Source organism: Phacochoerus africanus, chromosome 3 (genome assembly GCF_016906955.1).
Source record: "Phacochoerus africanus isolate WHEZ1 chromosome 3, ROS_Pafr_v1, whole genome shotgun sequence".
NCBI lineage: Eukaryota > Metazoa > Chordata > Mammalia > Artiodactyla > Suidae > Phacochoerus > Phacochoerus africanus.
In genome coordinates this window covers 175,512,708-175,535,657 of record NC_062546.1, presented here as the reverse complement: position 1 = coordinate 175,535,657, position 22,950 = coordinate 175,512,708, and the positions used below count along the sequence as shown (strand labels likewise).

The window sequence follows — 22,950 nt, the reverse complement described above, 5'->3', positions numbered from 1 at the left end:
AAGCCATCGTTTCCTCCTTCAGTCAAAACTCTGTCTCCGCATTTATTTTCGGCAACACCATTGTTTAACAAGTTCACAGAAGACAAGTACCAGTTATTTGCTTTGTGCTTGTTGTTATTTCTATCTTTGAAGTATGGATAGGTGCCTGGTTGTAAATGTTTGTCTCAGAGCCCACCTATCTCCTGCCTCAAGAAGTGTTAAGTAAGAGGCAAGTTACAAACATCTGCCCTGGAGCCCTTCTATCTCCTGTCTCACATATAACTGATTTAAATGACCTCTCTGGTGCCCTTCTCATTCAGGAGGATGCCCCCGCACCCTCACTCCTCCTTTGGGTGTGTATTCCTGCTTTATCTTCTGCCTTAGATAAGTAGACTCCTTCTCTATGTGCTCTCCCACATGTTGTGCTGTGTTTCTCACAATAAACATCATACTGGTTTTTCAGTCTTTGCCTCCTTGAAATATGCTTGCTTTCAACAGGGGACAAGAATCAGGGCAATTCTGCTTTTATAGCCTCTAGCTAGCCTAGTGGCTAGGATTCCTGCTTTGCACACAGGCTGCCTAGGTTCAATTCCTGAGCAGGGATTAAGACTTCACTTCAAGCCTTCACTCCCTGCTCTCTCTCTGTGATCCACACTGGCTTCTCGGCAACAATTTACATCTACCAGACACGCTCCTGCTCAGTACTTCTACCTGGAACATTCTTTCTCTAAAGGGTACTTGGTCCACACCTTCACTTCCTTCAAGCCTGCTCAAATTTCACTTTCTTAATGGAGCCTACAGGTGCCACACTACTTAATACTGTAATCTGCCCTTTCAGCCGTCACAGATCCCCTCATCCTGTTCTATTTTTCATTTTATTCCATAGCATTTACAACAATCTAACTGCGTTGTTATTTGTTCATGTGTCATTACTCATTCTACTGTCCATCTCCCACATTCGAATGGCGGGGATCCTCAGCCGTTCGACAGGAATGGTTGATTAAATCATTGGCCTTTGGAGTCTGATTCAACCTCTTCTCACCTCCCCAGAGGTCAGGGGGTGGGGTGGGGGTGGGACTTACTCCCATTCCCTGCACGTTCCCTACCTTCTCCCCAACTTCTGGTAACTGGTGACCACCATTCTACTCTCCCCATTATGATGAGGTCAACTTTTTTCTTTTCTTTTTTAATTCCACATGTAAATGAGATCATGTGTTAACTTCCCTTATCTGGCTTATATCAAATTTGCGTAATATCCTCCATGGTCATCCATATTATGGCACGTGGGAGAATTTCCTTTTTTCTTGAGGCTATAGTACTCTATTGTTTATATGAATCACATTTTCTTTATCTGCTCATCCACTCTCTGACATTTAGACTGTTTCCATGTCTTGGCTACTGGGAATAATGCTGCAATGCACATAGGAGTACAGATATCTCTTTGAGATACTGACTTTATTTCCTTTGGATGAGTACCCAGAAGTAGGGTTGCTGCATAAAATGATAGTTCTCTTTATTAATTTTTGAGGAATCTCCATATTGTTTTCCGTAATGTCAGTACAAATTTACATTCCCATCAATAGTGCACAAAAGTTCTTCTGTTTTCTCTATTTTTTTCTTGAGTCAATTTTAGTAAATTAATTGTTAAAATTGTTCATTTTATATGTAAATATGTATAGAAAATTATCCTGTAATTTAGGGACTACCTATATATTTTTAAGGTATGATGTGTTAAGGCTCTTCTTTATTCCTTGGAGTTAGAGTCTTCAGATATTTGTATAAAGAGCTATCAGATATCAGTTCCCATCATGGCACAGTGGAAACAAATCCGATTAGGAACCATGAGGTTTCAAGTTCAATACTTGTCCTCAACCATTGGGTTAGGGATCCGGCATTGCCATGAGCTGTGGTGTAGGTTGTAGACATGGCTTGGAGCTGGCATTGCTGTGGCCGTGGCATAGGCTGGTGGCTACCACTTGAATTCGACCCCTAGCCTGGGAACCTCCATATGCCGCAGGTGCGGCCCTAAAAAGACAAAAGACAAAAAAAAAATGAGCTATCAGATATTGGACGGAATGTAGGCTGTTTCAAGAAAGAGTACTCATGCACAATATGGCATAGTCCACCCAGTTTCTGGTTGGTATGGAGTCAGTTTGTCTCAACCAGGGCAAGTTGTGACTGTACAGGAAGATTGAACACACTTCCTACCTGCTTTCTCAGAGTGGAGCTGCTGTTTCAGAAGGTAAGGACAGTGTCAATTACAAAATTGTGATTTACACAAACTATTGCCGTATTAGTCAAAAAGTCCCGCAGTCAGTTAACTGTAATGTTGAAAAAATATAACTGGTTTTGATTTATAATCCAAAACATACTATGGAAAAGAAAAGAAAAAGTCTTAATGTCACTACGTCTATCTGAGCTTGAACCAGGAGGTACAACAGTAATTTAAAATTTCCAGTTAACAGAAGTAAGCAAAACCAAAACAGTCCTCAGACTTTCATCTTAGCTGTCCAAAACCTGACAGGTTGAGCGCTCAGGACTATCAGTTGCTCATTTGCTTGAATTACTTTCCAACATCCCCTAGTTCATTCTCATGTACTTAAATATTTGTCTCTTTAATTATGTCATTTTGACTGGAGCTTCAGACAACATTTTTTTTTTTAATTGGTGCCAAGGTTTTTGATCCACATAGTTAATCAATGCCAGAGATCAGCTCAGATCTCAACATGGCAGGATTCAGGAAAATATTCCAACCTCCTTCTGTTGCCAAGACCTCAGGTATCATGACATGTCCTGATGCAGAAATAATGAAACACAAACTTCTAAATGTGACTTCAGCTTTGAGTTACAGCACTCAAACAGATATAGATTGTGAGACAGACTTTCTCTCTTCCTACGTTATCTTATCCGTCACCAGAAAAATCAACATAATCTACATAGAAAAAAACAATGACACATTCTCCTCCCTCCTCTTGGTGCCATTCTTGCCCCACTACTAATCGACTCTTATTTTTAAACCTGTCCCTAGTTTCCTTTGTTTTTAAGAACATGGTAGTGCGATACTAGTCCTTTTCAAAAAGAAAAAAGAAGTTGGCTGTTGTAGGATATCATACTGATTTTTCTCATGGGACATTCTGAGTGGATTAGTGACCATTTATCATAATTAATTTTAGGAGCATCTATTGGAAGGTAGACTCCCAGATAGTCTGGCTCAGCAGGTACTGCTTGTGGTACAATATGCCTGAGCTTCGGGTTCCAGCAACCTGAAGACATTAATTGGTAAAATTCTAAAACATTTGGGTCATATGACATCATTAAAAAAAAAAACCCTATTAGGATCACAACAGGTATTATTATTACTATTGTTATTAGTATTATTATTATTATTTTTACCACATCCTCAACATGTGGACTTTCCCATGCCAGGGGGTCAAACCCGCGCCACAGTTACGACCTATGCCACAGCTGCAGCAATGCTGGCTTCTTAATCTACTGCTCCACAAGGAAACTTCCACAACAGGTTTATTTTTAACTTGAATTTAAAAAAAACTTTCAGATTATACTTCAAACTTAAGAGGAAATGTGCACTCATCACAAATTTTTATTGTCCTTTTGAAGACTTGGATTATACTTGGTGCCTTTTAAAAATGTGTAGCTGTACCTCTGTATTTCTAAAAGAATTACACATCAAGTGAATTATATTCCATCCCCAGGTCGCTCTTATCTGGGAAGGCTAGTAAGGTGACTGTTACCTGGGGTGTGGAGCCCTTCTTACTGTTTCCTGATCTCTATGGTAACCCCTGCTCTCCACAGCACCCAGAAGTTTTCTGGTCTCTCCCACCCACGAAATCAATACGGAAATAGCCCTTTGAAACAGAGATGTAGGAGCGGCCTTAAATTATTCAGCATCTTTATTACTAATGAATGCACTTCTGTGAGCCCTTAAAAGCAGTGCAGCTTCAACTTCAGTTTCGTGTGCAATTGCTGGGCAGACAGAATAAGACCTCAGCCCTCCATAGGAATGTGGCACACATCTGGAAGTGCATTCGTACTTAACCTTCCTTTCTTTCAAAACCGCTGAGTAAGCTCTACACAATGTCTGACTAAATTGCTTCTCCAAGGAAACTAAGAAGGTAAGGACCTGGCCTGGAGGCAGAGGGATTGTGTCCTCAGGTGCACCAATGATAGGTTGGGAGGCTGGGCTCCTCAGCACTTACCTTGGGGCTTCAGGAAGGGCTGGGGGAGCACTTCTACACCGAGAAGGGTTCTAACTCGACTGACTGCTCTTGCTACAACTTTTTTGTTGTTGTTTTTCTTTTGTCCTTTTAAGGGCTGCACCTGCGGCACATGGAGGTTCTCAGGCTAGGGTCCAATCGTAGCTGTAGCTGCCAGCCCATACCACAGCCACAGCAAAATGGGATTCGAGCAGCGTCTTCGATCTACACCACAGCTCAAGGCGACTCTGGATCCTTAACCCAGTGAGCGAGGCCAGGGATCAAACCCACATCCTCATAGATGCTAGTCAGGTTTGTTAACCGCTGAGCCTCGAAGGGGACTCCGAACCTATCATTTTTAAAAATAGTTTTTAACTTCTCATATTAAGAAAGGTCTTTATTCTAAGAACTGTATAAGATTTTATTAAAACATAGACCCATTCTTTTTATTGAAAGCAAACTGAATTCTACATTTATACATACACGCATATGTGATAAGGTGTTCAAATGGATAATATTTCTCAAGTACTTAATATGTAGAGTTATTTAGTAGTGCTATTTGAAATTTAAGCATTGAGCACTTTATATTTTGTCCTTCAAAATTCAAGTAAATATCTATTTCCTGGAGATGAGAATCGAGCCCACTCTTAAAATTTTATAATGCCTTGAAAGTTCCGAGTATTGAGTATATTAATTTTGGGAGCCGTTTCCAGTGTCTGAGATATAGCTCTAAATCCCTAGAGACAGGACCAGTATAAGAAGCCTCTCTCCCGATTTCCTAATTTTTTATCCTCCCAGGAGATCTCAGTCTCCCTGAACAACTGGTAGTCATCACTTCACAAGTGAAATTACTTTGTTTGGCTGCCTTTTTGCCCCCTACCCTCCATCCATCCACTGCGAAACCTCCTCCTTAAAGTGTTGGTTCATTTCCAGGTACGACGACCCTCGTGTCATCCATCTGTCATTCCAGGAAATTTCTCAAATGGACCCAGATAAACAAGGTAAGTATTATTATTAAGTTTCTGGGCACAGTTAGCAAACCGAAAAATTAGGCACAGATGTTGTATTTTCAGACTTCCAGATTACAGAAGAGTGGCATTTGGCAAATGCGTAGCTGAAAAACTATTGGGTGACTGAAAAGACTTTCTCTTCTTTCTAAACAGAAATTCATAATGTATTAAAGAGTATTAGGTGGAGTTCCTGTCATGGCACAGTGGAAACGAATCCAACTGGAAACCAAGAGGGAACCGGTTTGATCCCTGGCCTCGCTCAGTGAGTGGGTTAAGGATCCGGCGTAGCTGTGAGCTATAGCATAGGTCACAGATGCGGCTTGGATCTGGCGTTGCTGTGGTGTAGACCAGTAGCTGTAGCTCTGATTAGACCCCTAGCCTGGGAACCTTCATATGCCACGAGCGCAGCCCTAAAAAGTAGAAAAAAAAAGGGTATTTGGTCTGTTGTCTCCAAAGCACTAAAAATCGCAATAGACTTGATCTCAATATGATTGCACTTTAAATTGCTATGCAAATACACGAAAAGTGGCTTATCATATATATATGTATATATGTGTATACATATGACTTCATAGTCGACAATTAAAATGACATCACTCTAGCTATTTTAATGTCAGGACTAAGTTGACAGTAGCATATGCAGCCAAAGGTGAGAGTAAAATCTCACAGCTGTTACTATATGAATAGTTGATAAATGGATATGGGGAAATTAATTTCTTTTTCTTCCAGCATCTCTGAATACCAGGATAGGCCCAGGACTTATGACATTTTATTGCTGGATCTAGTTGCAGCCTTATCCCCCAGCTAGAATCCAGATTTTTGGAGTTCCTGTCGTGGCATGGCGGAAACAAATCCAACTAGGAACCATGAGGTTGCGGCTTCGATCCCTGGCCTTACTCAGTGGCTTAAGGATCTGGCATTGCTGTGAGCTGTGGTATAGGTCTTGGACTCGGCTTGGATCTTGCGTGGCTGTGGCTCTGGGGTAGGCTGGCAGCCATAGCTCCAATTCAACCCCTAGCCTGGGAACCTCCATATGCCGTGGGTGTGGCCCTAAAAAGACAAAATAAAATAAAATAAAATCTAGATTGCTAACATGGCTTGTTTTATATAAAATTCCATAATATCTCAAGTTATTTGTTTGGAACAACATCCTGAATGGTTCAAATTATCTTTGGGTTTCTCAAAGTTGGGCTTTCATATAAGTAAGCTTAATACAAAGCAGTCAAAGCCCAATCTTCTCTCCCCAAAGGAGTGTTTCTTAAATGCAGTGTGTGTGCGTCCGAATCACCTGGAGGGTTTGTTAAAATGCTGGGCTCCATCTCCAGGGTTTGTGACTTGTGGGTCCAGGGTAGGGACCCAGAACGTGCATTTCTCACAAGTTTCCAGACCCTGCTGGTGCCGCCCACCTAAGACCACACTTTGAGGATCACTGGACTAAAATGTCTATTTCTGGCTCATCCAACTGGATGATGGAGAGTTGAAGGAAATTTTTGTACACTCTCAGTATCTGTAGAAAATGACATGGATAGATTTGGCTCAGCAAAATAAGAATCACTGGAAGCAAAACACGTTTCCCAGTCAAATTGCTTCCATGAACAAGACCCTATGTAGCTTGTATTATTATGTCTTTGAATATCTCAGATTACTCTGTTTATAGCTTTGGGCCTGACACGTCCAGCATTTTCTTCCTTTTTGAGTTTTCTCCTGTCAGCAGGAGAAAAGAAAAAAAAAAAAAGAAGAAGAAGAAGGAGCCTTGAGGAAGCAGGGCTGCTGATGAATGACCTGGGACTCTCATTCACTCTCCCTGCCTGCTCTATCACAGCTTGCCATGTTATGCCACATAACTTCATCAGATGACACTGCAAAACCTAATTTGACAGGAGTGTGATGGGCCAGATGGTAGAGCAGCTATAGAATCACTCTTCCACCAAGAGCAGCATCTGGGCACCTGCAGACTCCCTAGTTTGCTGATTCTCTGTATTTTGTGGTGCATTTGAGAAGAACCAGGGCGCAAAAATTGGCCAAATTCCAGAAGGAAAAACAATGTTGGGCATTACATTTTTGTAAGTCATTTCCACACTGTTACGGCCACTCTCTCTTTGTTTTTCCTTCTCCGGACTTAGTGCAGTGGTGCGACTCCTCCCCTACTCTCATGCTGGACTCTTATCTGAGAACTAAGCATTTTTAAAATAGAGGGAAATATTAATCAACAAAAGACAGTAAATTGTAGGTCTTTGTTCTGGTTTACACCTGTTCAAAAAAGAAAAAACAAGACACGGAGGGTTTTTAAAGACGTTATCTTGTTTCATGACATTTTAGGCACAGCCCACATTCCCCCAAGGTAGGTGTCTTAGTCTCATCATCATCTATATATATACATACATTTGTGTGTGTGTGTCTTTTTGCCTTTTCTGGGGCCACTCCTGCAGCATATGGAGGCTCCCAGGCTAGGGGTCCAATCGGAGCTGTATCTTCTGGCCTACACCAGAGCCACAGCAATGCGGGATCCAAGCCACATCTGCGACCTACACCACAGCTCACGGCAACACCGGATCCTCAACCCACTGAGCAAGGCAAGGGATCGAACCCATAATCTCATGGTTCCTAGTCGGATTTGTTAACCACTGCCCCACGACGGGAACTCCTCCTCATCATATATTAGTCAGTGAATCAATACATTTTAGGGAGAAGCCAGGGGTGTGTTGTAATGACTCAAGTGTGGATGGGACCTGGTTCAGCACCATAATCCCCTGGGTGGCCTAGCATCATGCCTGGCACTTAATATCCAGGTGTGGAACAGCCAGGACCTTGCCCCACAACAGTCAAGGGCAAGAAACAGCCTTTTCCGAATGATACTTAGGTCACTGTAGCTTGGCATGACATTTAGACTGAGTTAAGTGTGGGAAGCAGCGATCCCAAGACAGACAGAAACTGTTTGGTCTTGAATCCTGAACATCTGGTCTGAAGGGTTCAGAACATCTGGTTTGAAGGGTTCAGAACATCTGGTCTGAAGTGCCATCATGGCCGCCACTCCCTCTGCTCTTTGCCTTTGCCTCTGGGGTCCACTTGAAGATATGGACTCCATGCCGAGGCTGGACAGAGAAATCCTTGCTCCGAGTGGTGTCTGGTCTCCCTGGTTACACCACGCCGCCAATTCCCTCCACCCGGAGAACTGCTAGAAAGGGCAGCCCTGGAAACAGCCCCCAAACTTCACCCCAGGGGGGCATCTCCCACCTTTCTGTCCAGGTATTGGCCTCTTTCCCCCCTCCAGGAAAAAGAGAGTCATCGCTAGAACAACACTGAAATCAAGATTGTTTTTCAAAGTCAGGGGAGACTCCAGAATGTCTATACATATGGGTCAGGGAGGAGGAGTCAGGATAGAGGATGAGGTTGAGATTCAGGCCATGGAGGGAAATTCCAGAATATCTACATATATGGGTCCCCTGCTCTTCTGACCACCCAGCATCCGATCACATCTCTTCTGGTGAACTCGTGCACCAATTTTACTTTGGAAGAACAACATGCCTCTGATCTTCATCCATGAAATTCTGGTAGTATTGATTCCAACTCTCCTGTCTCCAGGGGTGGCACTGATTCTTGGATGACCCCCGAACCACTGGCTGCTGAAAAGCTGGTAAATCTCCCAGAGGAATAAAAAGAGCGTAGGAACACCCACACAGAAATGGACATAGAAACATAGCTTTTTCATTCTTTAAGTTCTCCCACAGCTGTAAGAACAAGGAAGAAATTAGTATCACCATAAATGACCCTGCCACATATGTTTGAATCAATGCAATCCCCAGATCAATCCCTTGCTCAGGACCTGTTTAGCAAAGGCGAAAAAGCAGGTTGTGTTTCTCATCACAAACTCTTCTCCAGCCCACATACCGTTTACTCCCAATGTCCTGAGTTTTATGGTAATCAACTGACAATAAATTTGAAACTAGTTTTATTTTCCTCAAGGCGTCTTCCCTTCAGCATTATAAATAGAAGTAACTTGTGGGCTCAAAGCTTGTTTGCATGAGAAACCTTGCCTCAAAGTGAGCATGTTGGCTATAAAGTTTATTTAATCGAAATATGTTATCACAGGAAATATCAGAGATGCAAAGTTGCTTGGCGTTTCTTTCCAAATCTGGTTTCCTCTCTCACTGCCTGTTGCAACAATTCCAAATCTTTACCATTCCTACCAGCTCCTCCCAACTCTGAGTGAACCTGTCCCCAATTTCATAAAGAAAACAGAAGCTCTCAGGCATGCCCCCTGCCCACATCATTCCCCTGTATTCTTTCTCTCAGGGAACAAGAAGAGGGAGACAAAAGAAAAAAATATTTCAAGAAAGTTTTTTAAAAAATTTGCTAAATGAATGCCTGGATAGCTTTTGAGTCATTTTCATAGATGTATAAATACATGTGTGTACATATGATTAGAATATATTAACAAACTGAGTGTGCATTCTACAGTTTTTTTGTTTTATTGGTTTTTTTTTTTTTTTTTGATCTTTAGTGCCAAACCCGAGGAGGCATATGGAGATTCCCAGGCTAGGGGTAGAATTGGAGCTGTAGCCACTGGCCTACGCCACAACCACAGCAAAGCCAGATCTGAGCCACCTCTGCAACCTACACCTCAGCTCATGGCAAGGCCGGATCCTTAACCCACTGAGCGAGGCCAGGGATCGAATCTGCATCCTCATGGATGCCAGTCGGATTCGTTTCCCCTGCACTGCAATGGGAACTCCGATAGTTTTCTATCCTATTGTTTCATAAGGGCATTTCCCTTTACCATAAAAAGTGGACAGCTTCGTGGAAGAGTATCCTCCTAGGGGCATTCCTCAGTTTGTTGGGCTCAGAGGAAGCTGGCTAGGATCACTTGCAGCCCAAGGTAGTGTGGGCCATTATTTGTTCCCAGGTAGGAAAGAGAGCCCTAGGCCTTGACTTCCTCACCTGCAAAATAAAGTAGAGCTACATGCGCTCCAGGATTTCTTTCCAGGATGTGGGGTTTATCTAATGAGACCGTCCTTTATGTATGATATTTCATGTTTTCTTTACAGATGCTCTTAACAGCATTGAGAATTCCATTTATAGAACAGCCTTCAAACTACGATCCCTACAAACCCTGTGCCAGTGTAAGTCCAGGCTCTCTTGAAACACCTGAAATAATCTGACCCTGATGTGTGGGGTAAGAAAGGGTCCGCAAGGTGGGAAAAAGAGGTTTGAGCTGGTCAGGAAAACCCAAGACTCTTAGCTCCTCTACCAGAACAACTCTGTTTTTCTCTGTCTTCCGTATTGTCCTTCTGGGTAAGGGTCCTTTGAAAAAGGTATTCTTGTCTATACCTTAACCCACTTTTTGAAAATCCCTGAGGTAGACAAACCACTTATATTATCCCAGAAATCAACAAAAGGTAGATCGTGCCATGAAGATTGACCCTCAGTAATGCTATTTTCCTGGAGGTCTTCTCCTATGAAAGAAAGTTAGCAGCCAAAGTTCATACGAGCCGCCATCGTTAACGCCTAGGTGTGTGCAGACTGGGGGATTTGAGGATGTACCCTTTTGAGCTTTTCATTACACCTGGCATCATAAGCATGACTATAAATAAAGCAGGAAATAGTAACAACATGGAAAATCAGAAGTCGAAAAGTTCTACCTATAAAAGATATCCAAACAAAAATTGGGAAACAAAAAAAAACTCCCAAACACCAAGATAAAGCATATCGAGAGCTCCAGGCAGCAGGATCTGGAGAGCTAGAGAGCATCATGGCACAAATCTGGTGGTGAGATTAATAGCCACCACTATTATCTGTTTTGCTGTAATACAGAGCTCTCAGCAGAAGACACAGCACCCTGTGTACAGCATGCCAGGCTGAGGTGATAGGTTTTGCGATTGAATAACGATAAAAGAGTTTGCAGCCTCCACCACCTGCAGCCAGGTTTTTATTAAAGTCACATCCCGAAACCTACTCTTCACTTCCTTAGACTCACCCCTTAAAAGCAGTATCAGAGAACAAATAAAAATTTTTATTATACTTGCTAGATTTCTTATCTGTGAGGTTGATTTACGAAGTAGAGAGAAGCGCTGGTTTTTACCACTTCACAGGCTTGAGCATTTTAAATGCCAGCAGCTTTTGGTGCCACCGCCATCCCCATCTCTCAGATGGCAAGGGGGTGTTTATTAATTTTGTCTGCCATTCTTCATCTGCAAGAAATCTTCATTCTTCCTTACATTCATTGCCTTATAAAACTTTTAGGGAAAAGTGATAAATATATATTTAAGAAGTAAATCATTATTTTTTGTAAGCAATTTTAGCTTTATTAAATGCCTTCCTGGATAACAATACAGAAGGAATCAGCATCAAAAAAATAAATATGACTAAGGCAAAGGTCAGATCTAGAGAGTCTGATAATTCAGCAGCTGCTCTTTTATAGAGAGTGTTGATTGTTTTGTTTTGTTTTTTGGGGTCGCACCCATGGCACGTGGAAGTTCCCCAGCCAGGGATCGAACCCCTTGCCATAGCAGTGACCTGGGCTGCTGCAGTGATGGTGCCAGATCCTTACCCTGCTGCACCACAAGAGAACTCCCAAATGTGTTTTGTTTTGTTTTGTTTTAAAGTAAGGTAATTGCATTTGAATACACAATATTCCTTCTCAAGCTAAGCTGTGGACCAGAAAAAGAATATTTGAACATGAAAAGTGAACTTGCTTCAGCCACTTAATAAAGAGTATAAAAATATTTTTCCCACCTTTTCACCACAGTGTCCCAACTTCCTTGGAAGACCATCTTCAAGTTTCCCACTTCTTTCCCTTTTAATTTCCTTCTATAAAGCCACATCCTGGCAATTATACTGGGAATAATGTTTGAACGGTGCTTTATCCTCTGATGTACTTTTCCAACATCAAACTATCAGAATAGTAATGGCTGAATTATACACAAGACATATGTATCCTAAGAGTGGTCATATCTAATTCCCTTTAAAGAAAATAGCTGCCATTAAAAAGTCTTCATTAGAAGTTCCCATAGTGGCTCAGTGGTTAACAAATCCAACTAAGAACCATGAGGTTGCAGGTTCAATCCCTGGCCTTGATCAGTGGGTTAAGGATCCAGCGTTGCCGTGAGCTGTGGTGTAGGTCACAGATGCGGCTCGGATCCTGCGTTGCTGTGGCTCTGGCGTAGGCTGGTGGCTACAGCTCCGATGAGACCCCTAGCCTGGGAATCTCCATATGCTGCAGGAGAGGCTCAAGAAATAGCAAAAAGACAATAATAATAATAATAATAAAGTAAAATAATAAAACAAACAGACAAACAAAAACACTCTAAAAAAAAAAAAAGTCTTCATCAAAGACTAGATAAGGAGTTCCTGCAGTGGCACAGTGGGTTAAGAATCCGAGTGCAGTGACTCAGGGATGCTGCAGAGATGCTGGTTGGATCCCTGGGCCCAAGGTTGCAGCAGCTGTGGCTCGGATTCAGGAATGTTCTTGGTCCTGGGAAATTTCTATATGCTGGGGGTGCGGCCATTTAAAAAGAAAAAAAAAAAAAAGACTGGGTAACGTTTACTTGTTTAAACCTTTTGTTCCCATCAGAAATGATGCAGCTCTTCCTCTCCTTCCTACAGTGGACTTGACTGACAGTTCTCTAATTCAACATGTCCTACTACGTCAAAGTCTCTGGGAGGCAAGAGAGAGCACACTCTCTGTGCAGCAGATTTTTCAGGCTCTGCAGGAGCTGTTTCAGAGAGTCAGGGTGGAAAAACCAGGACAGGTGCACCCCAGAGCTTCGGAGCTCACTCTGAGCCTGCTCACAACGATGTATGACAGGTGAGGGCAAGGAGTCCATGCTGTGACCTCACGGTGGGGGGGGTTAGTTGCCTCTGGTCATTGACTGGTTAGGGTTGTCTGATGTTTGCTCAAGGTTTCATATATATAAAAAGGCTTCTTTGTTTGTTTTCCTCAAATGTATTCCTCATTCCAGAGGGGAGTAAAAATGTGCATGCTTATCCACCTCACTAATATAAATGATTCGTGGAGAGCAAAAGGGAGAAAAGCCACATTTTTCAGACAAATTCATTTTCGCTCAGAGAAACATGCACACATTTTGCTAGGGCAATTATGTGTGTGTTTATATATACATATATGTGTATACATGTGTGTGTATGTGTGTGGGGGGGTGTATAATTACACTTTTCTCCTGAGTCCCCAGTGGTTTATTTCTTTGCTTATTACTTTATAACAAATTCAGCTTCTGTTTGTGGGATAAGGTTGAATAACATGTGCATGAATGGCTAGCCTATTGTCTTTGTCTGTTTGGGCTGCTCCCCCAAAATAGCACAGACTGGGTGCTTTAAACCACAGACATTTCTTTCTCACAGACCTGGAGGCTAGGAAGTCCGAGGTCAAGGCACTGGTGAGAACCCAATTCTGGGAAGAGAGAGGGCCGTCTTTTGTCTGTGTCCTTACGTGGTGGAAGAGGCCTTTGATACCTTGGTAGGTTTGGAAACTGCACGGCCAGTAGGCAAAGGGTGATTGGGTTCTAATAATAATAATGATACACAATTTTGCTCCTTCTGCCTGCCTTTTGTCCTTGTCTCTGTTGTTTGATGTCCTGGCTCATGAGCCCTAAAGGAGGTGAAACTGCCTGGTCCATGAAGACAGGGTAGACTCCTGGGTCCCCAGTGCCTAGTACAGTGCTATGTCCAGAGAAAGCACCCAATAAACATTTGCTGAACACATGAATAAAAGAAGGATGAAATATTGTCATTCAATCCTTAGTCTTGTCACATTCTAGATAGAGGAAAACAGACCATGAAAAGTGTGAACTTGGAACGCCATATCAGAAGCATCCGTTCATAGCCATGGTTTCTAGAAACCACTTTACCAAGAATAACCCTGCCTTTCCCATTCTCTGTCTGTGTTTTGTTGCCATGCAGCGCGGGAACGGGTTTTCTCAAGCTTGCACCTGCAGCCGCTGCCCTGATTGCCCTCTCAGGGGACAGCCCTCTTACAAAATACAGAGGTAACATATGTAGGAGTTTGGCATGTCTGAAGTGCAGTGACCTCCCGATGTCTCCAACACATAATCTTCTTCACTCACCCCTCTATCCCAGCAACACTGCTCTGGTTCGGCATCTCTGCAGCATGACTTTGAATTTTTCAAGAGGTGGATCTATGCTTTCTAACTATTCGTAATTCAGTTATCCGTGATATTTATTTGCGTAGAGATTATCCAGGCACCAATGGTTATTATTCCTTTAAAGGCAGACTCTCCTCCCATCACCATTTACCAACCTTATGGTCTTCATCAAGGATGGGCTGAATTATCACAAAGTTGAAATGTGAATGGATTTTCAGCAGTTACCAAATTATTTGGTTTGGGGAGCCTTCTAAATAGCCAGCAAATAATCAAGAAATACCACTTTTCCTTTCCTTTCTCCTTTAAACCCACAAATAAACTGTTTGGAATTCAAAGCACGTATTCTTCGAAGATACATTGTGAGCCTTCAATTTAAAGATATCTTTCTTCCCTTATGTCTCTAGCTCTTTTTCAGCTCTATGCAGAAAATATCAGGGGAGGTTATGATTCTGGGGCACGCATGACTCGAAGAGTTTTGAGAAACCTACTAACAGATCTACAACAGGTAAATCTCTAATGCTTAGCAACTCTAAATTTGTTCCAGTTATTTTGGTCACATTTATCAGAAAGGATCTGATTTTTACAGTATCAGTTCTACCTAAATATAGAACTGTCTCCTCTCTAGCCACTATTATCCGAAAATAGGCTAGTCTATCACAATTGCTTCCTAGCTGGTTTTCACAACTCAAGCCTCCCCTTCCTCCGACTCTGCCTTCACACCACAGCCAGTGACTCCTCCATGCCTAAAATTCTTCACCGGCCATTTCTGTCCATAGAATAAGGTCTAAACTCCTTAGCATCCCAATCAAAGCATTCATGATTTGACCCAATCCTTCTCTTTTCAAAAAGAGGTAAAATCCAGATTCTTATACAACTATAAAATGAACATGTATTCAGAAAAACTAGTAGTTTATTAATTAAAAGAGGGCTCCAGTGGAGGTTACAACTAGTTGGAAGAAATAACCAAAGAACAGACTAACTGCTAGATTAAGAATGTTAAAAACAAATTTGCAGGTGGACACAAAACTGGCTTTGAGAGGAAGGGGAGGGCTGTCTCTCAACCAGGACAGAATTTACTTTCACATCTATAGATAAGAATTATTTACATTGTACCTTGTCTACAAGTTGACTTTAATCTCTTCATAATTTTAAAATAGCCTAGTCAAAGACAGTGATACACAGTCTTTATAGGTTCAGTTAATCCCCATTGAAAAGATACCCAGTGGTTTCTTTTGCGTATTTCACTCCTTATAGCCTTGTCACTGCTGCATATCAAAATCCCTACTGTACCTGCCATTCTCCAAATTCTCCATGCCTGGCTTCTGCAGTTGTGTCGGTCTACAACACCACTGCCTTTCCTTTCACTTGAGGAATACTGTGTATCTTTTTTTTTTTTTTTCCTGCTTTTTAGGGCTGTGCCCATGGCATACGGAGATTCCCAGGCTAGGAGTCGAATAAGAGCCACAGCTGCGGGCTTATGCCACAGCCACAGCAACGCAGCATCCGAGCCACATCTGCAACCTACACCATAGCTCACAGCAGCACCGGTTCCTTAACCCACTGAGCAAGGCCAGGGATCGAACCTGCATGCACATGGATGCTAGTCAGATTCGTTTCCACTGAGTCATGATGGGAACTCCACAAATACTGCATATCTTTCAAGATCACTCAAATACTAGTCGCCTCCCCACTTAAAGCTTTTTAACTCCTTGTACATAACTCTGTAACAGTACATGTCAAATTCTGTTGCCAGTATGTCCTAGATATATGCTTTTTATTTCTTTTCTTTTCTTTTCGTGCGGTACCCATGGCATATGGAAGTTCCCAGGCTAGGGGTTGAATTGGAGCTGCAGCTGCTGGTCTATACCACAGCCACAGCCACGCAGGATCCAAGCCACTTCTGCGACCTACACCACAGCTCACGGCAACGCTGGATCCTTAACCCACTAATTGAGGCCAGGGATCGAACCCACATCCCCATGGATGCTAGTCATATTTGTTTCTGCTGAGCCATGGCAGGAACTCCAGATATATGCTTTTTCCACTAGACTGCTTCTCAAGGATAAGAATCCCATCTCATTCATGTTTATGTCTCCAGTGGCTTGAAAAGTGCCTAGTACTAAGGCTTTCAGTAAAAGCTTAATGCAAACATAGATGAAATGCAACCCTGAATACTCAAACAGTTGATTTCCGTTATTTCCTTTGCCTTAAGATTGTGCAAATGTGACATTATTTTTATGCATACTAGGCAAGGGGATTTAACCTCCTTAAAGTAAATATGTTTCTTAAATGTTAAAAATGATTTAAAATGATGTAACCAAGCAAGATCTTCTGTAAATGGGTTAAGCAGGCTCTGGACTGTCTCATGAACTAGTGGTTGCTGTCCCACTATTTCTTTTGCCTCTGTTTGCAGGATGTCTCTGTTCTTCTTCAAGCCCCTGTAATGTCTTCAAACTAGGTTTTCTGCACTATGAAGCTGCAGTAACTTTCTGTCATTTTTCTCCTGGGTCTGGACTATAGGGGAGAAGAACATTCTTTTCCCCTCACCATCTTAAAATCTCTAACTGGGGCCCTGTAATTAGACCAGCAAAAGATAGATTAGCAAGAGAAAAACAAACCAAAATTCATTAATGTGTATGGTGCATACACATGGGAACACCCAGGTATGAGTAACTCAAAGAGGTGGATAGAACTCAGGTTGTAAATTATTTTACACTAAACAAAGGAAAAGGGACTCTGGGCTGGGAGGGGGGGCAAGTTAGGAGAAGGTGAATAGATGGTAAACAAGGGTTGTTTAGTAAGTTTTGTTATGCAGATTTAAGTCAATGCTCTCTCCCTTAATAAGCACGGTTAAACATCTTCCTCTTGGAGTTGCCATTGTGGCTCAGTGGTAACAAACCAAACTGATATCCAAGGAGACGCATGTTCCATCCTTGGCCTGGCTCAGTGAGTTAAGGATCAGGCATTACCATGAGCTGTGGTATAGGCTCCGATTTGACCCCTAGTCTGGGAACTTCCATATGCCGAAGGTGCAGCTCCAAAAAGCAAAAACAAACAAACAAACAACACCAAAAAACCCAAGAAAAACCCTCTTCTTCTTCTTGGTGGGTAGAGGGAGACACTATTGGTAAAAAGAAATTTCCTTTATAAATTCTTTACAAAATGAAAACTTGTGCCCTGTTTTTAGAGCTTTTCTTGCATCTACTTGCTCTCAATGACCTGTAGCTCAAAACAATCCATATACCATAGAGGTATATTTTGGGGTGACATATTCTGGTACCCTTCAGAACCAAGGATTCTGAACTGGGCATCGTCATGATGGGGTTGGGAGGTAGGTAAAGAGAATGATTATCATACATGGATTATGGGTTAGAAAAACCTATCCAAAATTCCCTTTGCTTTGATTTGGTCTTAAGAGTTTATGTTCCTATTGATTGCAATAATTAGCATTTAATTGTATTCTGTAAATTCCAAACACCGTTTAAGATGTTCTTACTTCTCAAGTGGAGAAATGATTTTTTTTTAATTTCTAAGTTTCAAACATCAATCATAGTTATTTAAGAGCTGTTCTGGTAGCTGCAGCAGCACGTGGATTCCATCACTAGTTTTCTGCTGATTCTCAAGGAGCTACCACCACAATCATCCCCACATCTTAGGACGCAAGCTGGGGGCATCCAGGGCGAGTGGGGAAATTTATCCATCAGACTTGTTAACTGAAGTGTGGAGGTGAATGTCATGAAAGAAGATGGACAGAGGGGCATTTTTCCTTCTCCAGAAATCCTGTGCTGCTTTCTCACCACTACAGCTGGCCCCAGGCTAGGTCCCTGTCCATCAGGCCCTAAAAACATGGCCAGGTTTCAGGCTTAACTGAAGTCATTGAGCTGCTGAAATGGCAGCTCGGGGGCAGTGCCGTCTCCCTCCCACTCCCACACATGTTAGTGGGCTCCGGAGAAATCTTTTAGGAAAGTGGAGATTCGCATAGCAAATTACCATCCTGTAGGCTCCCATTAAGAGCTCAAGAGATGGGTTTACCAAAGAGAATTCCAGGCTGCACTGTGTAATCTCAACCCCACCCCCTCACGAATCCTAATTATCATTTCAAGTGATATTCTGCTCTTGTGACGTGCCATCTAGCCACATCAAATTCTTCCTTAGAACACCTGCAAGACATTAGTCAAATGGGCAATTAATTCACAAAATCTTCATGCACATACTTAAAAGCCAAAAATGTAGGTTAAAACGCACTTCAGAAGTGAGTTTTCGTGTGACTGGTGGCAGAATCACAGAGCTGCTAAGTGGATCCTATCTGATCCACTTCCCGTATTTGACAAAGCAGGTTAAACTCCTTTCCCAGGGCTCAAAAATGCCGTCCAAATAAGTAGTCCAGTTAGTTCATCAGTACTCATAAGCCAAAGTCGGGGTAATGAGTTATTTTTTTTCAGGCAAAAGCCAAATAACACAGAGAGGAGTTACTTAGTTCAGCCGGTGACAGGGTTATTATCAATTTAAACTACAAGCCATCTTGTCACGATTACGCAAATGTTTGTTGACTTCTGCCTGGCTAATTGTCAGCAAAGTGGTTCTAAGTGCCACTTTCCTGATTAGAAGAATGTTTATTCGAGTTGATGGACTCAGCAGGGGGGTCTCTGAAATTACTTCTGAGCTTGCGGGCAATGCCGGCTGACAGCCTGTGCTGTAGAAGACATCAGACGTGAAATTAGGACCCGCGACCAAATGGGCGTAAATGGAGGTGACAGGTACATGTGTCTGTGCATATAGATAATGTCAGGGCCAAGTCCCTGACCATCTTGGCAGTTGGGGGGGTGGGGGTGGGGGGTGGTTCTGAGAGCCTTAGTTAAACTCCTCCGTGTGACTGATTGAAAGGTGGAAACCCCTGGCCGAGGCAGTGTAAATCAAGGCATTAGGATACATGGAAGGTCTGGGTGTGACAAAGCTTTGGGAGAACCCTCAACAGAAGAAGGGGTCTTGGAGCAAGATCTCAATTCTGCAGCTAACGTGCATTTGTTTATTTATTTTACCTTGAGCAAAATATCAAATCTCAATTATCTCTTGCTTTAAACAAGGATAGTGATGACTGCCCTGTGTCAGAAACTGACATTTGTTAAAATGAGAGGACGTGAGAGAGTTTGGAAAGGTTTTCCTTAAAACTCCCCTGAAGTTTAATCCAGTATCATGGTCATATGCAATTTAGAGGTGAACAAGGGCTAAGAAAGGCTAAATAATTTTTTTCACTCTATACCTTATTTTCAAAATTTATTGTTGATTTCCACCACAGTATTCATTTCAGGCGTACAGCAAAGTGAACCAGTTATATGTATACACATAGCCATTCTTTTTCCCATTAACAATTTGATGGGGGTCATGAGAAGAGAAACAACATAAGCCCTCTCTATACTGTGTCAATTGCCAGCCTTTCTTCTCACCCTCCTCCCTTTCCCACTTCTTCCCACTTGTTCATTCATCATCTCTATCCATAAACTGTGAAAATCCCACACATTTCAGGAATTCCCACTGTGGCTCAGTGGTAAGGAACCCGACTAGTTTCCATGAGGATGCAGGCTCGATCCCTGGCCTTGCTCAGTGGGTTAAGGATCTGGTGTTGCTGTGAGCTCTGGTGTAGGCAGCAGATGCAGCTCGGATCCTGTTTTGCTATGGCTGTGGTGTAGGCCAGCAGCTGCAGCTCTGATTCTACCCCTAGCCTGGGAACTTCCACATGTCGTAGGTGTGGCCCTAAAAAGCAAAACACAAAACAAAACCAAAAATTTTTGTTTGCCTGGATTGAGACTATTTCATCTAGTCTCAGACCCCAAATACTTGTGACTCCATGGCCATCAGTGCCCCTACTCAGGCGTGACTGGTAGCCGCCTGTTTCTCCATTTCTTTATTGCTGACATGGAGTTTCTTGGCTCTTGTAGATCCCGACTGTCGTGGGGGAGAGTCAAGCTCTGTGCTCCGTGGAGAGCGCTACGCGCAGCTGTTTCCAAGGGGTGAGTGCCACGCGAGTGTCCCTGGGAGCTGGGGACAGACACATCTGCTGACCCCTTTAAATCACAGACCTGTTTCTCCACACTGCCTCCCAGACCACCTAATTTAGGAGGTCGACTTTATTCCCGACTTTGCATGTGATAAACTTCTTAAAGAGCAGGCCAGAGAGAAATTGAAAATACCTCTCTATGGGAGACCAAAGTCATGCCCAGAAACACCTCTGAGCAGGCCATTCTTTTTCAGGTGCTGAGCCCAGCAATCAAAGAAGAGAAATTCCTCTCATGGTTACAGTCCGAGCCTCCCATCCTCCTGTGGCTCCCAACTTGCTACCGATTGTCAGCCACTGAAATGGTCACTCACCCTGTTCGGTGTAAAATCTGCGGGAACTTCCCCATCACGGGGCTGAGGTACAGTCATTCATCAGTATGACACGGACGGTCACTCTCCAAATGGGTCTGGACCTGGAGCTGCATCTCTCCAGGTTCTTTTTGTGAACCTCCTCACAATCTAGAGAACTCAGTTGATTTCAGGGGGGATGGAGAGAGAGTGGTGTGTGTCAATAATTTCCTACATGAGGGGTCCTGCTTGATAATAAATTATATGTTACCTTCTAAAATTAATGGAATATGAAATTCTTACATTGATGCATACTCTCACCCCTAGACATTTTTATTCCTTTAAGGGGAAAAATTAGGGTCTTTTTTTTTTGTCTTTTTTGCTGTTTCTTGGGCTGCTCCTGCGGCATATGGAGGTTCACCAGGCTAGGGGTCTAATCGGAGCTGTAGCTGCCAGCCTATGCCAGAGGCACAGCAACGGTAGGATCTGAGCCATGTCTGTGACCTACACCACAGCTCATGGCAATGCCGGATCGCTAACCCACTGAGCAAGGGCAGGGATGGAACCCACAACCTCATGGTTCCTAGTCAGATTCGCTAACCTCTACGCCACGACGGGAACTCCGAAATTATGGTGTTTTGTTACAAAGAAAACCTTTTCAATACTTTAGAGCCATCCGTAAAAACAAGAGTAATAGTTTACATCTATTAAATGTTAAACAAGTGTTAGTTTGTGTGGTTCACGTGGATCATTTCATGTAAAACTTGTTATAACTGTGTAAAAGATGGTACTATTACCTCTAATTTGCAGAGAAGCTAAATAATTGAAGCTTGAACTGACATGGTTAGCGAGTGGCAGAGGCTGCAGACTGAATCCAGAATCCCTGCTTTGCAACCATGACGCTCTGGTGCCTCCTTGTGCAGACAGTTGAGAACTTTCCTTGAACCCAAAGGAATGATCAGGCTTTATGGAGCAGCTCAGGCCAGATCTTGCAGCCTCGAGAAGGCAGATTTGAAAGCTAGGTTTGGACCTAGGGGATTCAGATCTTTCCACAGCTTTGAGGATGACAGTCAAAATCCCATCTTAGGGAAAGGGTGTTGTAGGAAGTGAAATTCAAGTTATTATTATTATTAGTTTGCTTTTTTAGGACTGCACCAGTGGCATATGGAAGTTCCCAGGCTAGGGGCTGAATCAGAGCTACAGCTGCTGGCCTACGCCACAGCCACAGCCATGTGGGATCCAAGCCCCATCTTGGATGGGAGGATGAGCATGCACATTAGAAGCAGAGTGAGCCTGGCTTGTTTTTGCGGTTAGAAATACAGAAAGGAACATGTTTTAATTATGTTTTTTAAAGAAAGCTTGCTGATGAAAAATATCTGAAGATGTGTATGCTTCTTGATATTCTGATATCCACGTAGATGGCATTTCTGTAGGATGTAACTTTATGCGGACAGAAAACAGCCTCAGGGGTCCTCAGATGTGGTAATTGCCAGCCAAATCTAGGAGATGCTATGTGCTGTCACAGTTGTGGTAAAGAGGGAGATACTGTTCCAGGCTCCTTTCAATTTTGTGATTTTTTTCTTTTTCTTTATTTTTAAAAAGTTTAATTAATTAATTTACTTTTTAGGGCTGCACCCATGGCATATGGAAGTTACCAGGCTAAGGGTCAAATTGGAGCTACAGCTGCCGGCCTGCACCACAGCCACAGCAATGCAGGATCCAAGCTGTGTCTTCGACCTACACCACAGCTCACGGCAATGCTGGATCCCCAGCCCACTGAGGGAGGCCAGGGATTGAACCTGCATCCTCATGGATTCTAGTTGGGCTTGTTAACCGCTGAGCCACAAAGAGAATTCCAAATTTGAGTTATTACTAAAGGCTTGAGGAGGAGAGAAGGAAGCTTGCAAAGGTGGGCCAGGCACCAGGATGCCATTGAAACGGTGAGTGATCACAGCCTTACATGGGCTGGAGATGTGGGAGGGCTAAAGAGCCCGGGCAACCCTGGGGGCTCAAAACAGGTCAAAAAGGGGGTGCCAAAGGGGCAGGAGGAATGAGGACTCAGGCGATAATAAATTGCTAATGGAAAATAGGTCTGCTGGGTTCACTCAAAAACTGGAAATCAGGGAGTTCCTGCTGTGGCACGAATAGGATCGGCAATGTCTCTGGCGTGCTGGGACACAGGTTTGATCCCCGGCCCAGCACAGTAGGTTAAGGATCCGGGATTGCCACAGCTGCAGCTGTAGGTCACAACTGCGGCTCAGATATGATCCCTGGCCTGGGAACTTCCAT

At 43.0% G+C, this 22,950-nt stretch overlaps 1 protein-coding gene across 1 annotated transcript in view; it reads left to right on the top strand.

Moving 5' to 3' along the window:
- Positions 1 to 5,175: 5,175 nt before the first annotated feature.
- DYTN (dystrotelin) overlaps positions 5,176 to 22,950 on the top strand; it is a 61,979-nt gene continuing 44,204 nt past the window's right edge. The window contains exons 1-7 of the mRNA XM_047770470.1: positions 5,176 to 5,194; positions 10,249 to 10,323; positions 12,806 to 13,007; positions 14,117 to 14,202; positions 14,724 to 14,824; positions 20,256 to 20,327; positions 20,569 to 20,732. Coding sequence (XP_047626426.1) covers positions 5,176 to 5,194; positions 10,249 to 10,323; positions 12,806 to 13,007; positions 14,117 to 14,202; positions 14,724 to 14,824; positions 20,256 to 20,327; positions 20,569 to 20,732 — 719 coding nt within the window. The remainder of the gene's footprint in view (positions 5,195 to 10,248; positions 10,324 to 12,805; positions 13,008 to 14,116; positions 14,203 to 14,723; positions 14,825 to 20,255; positions 20,328 to 20,568; positions 20,733 to 22,950) is intronic.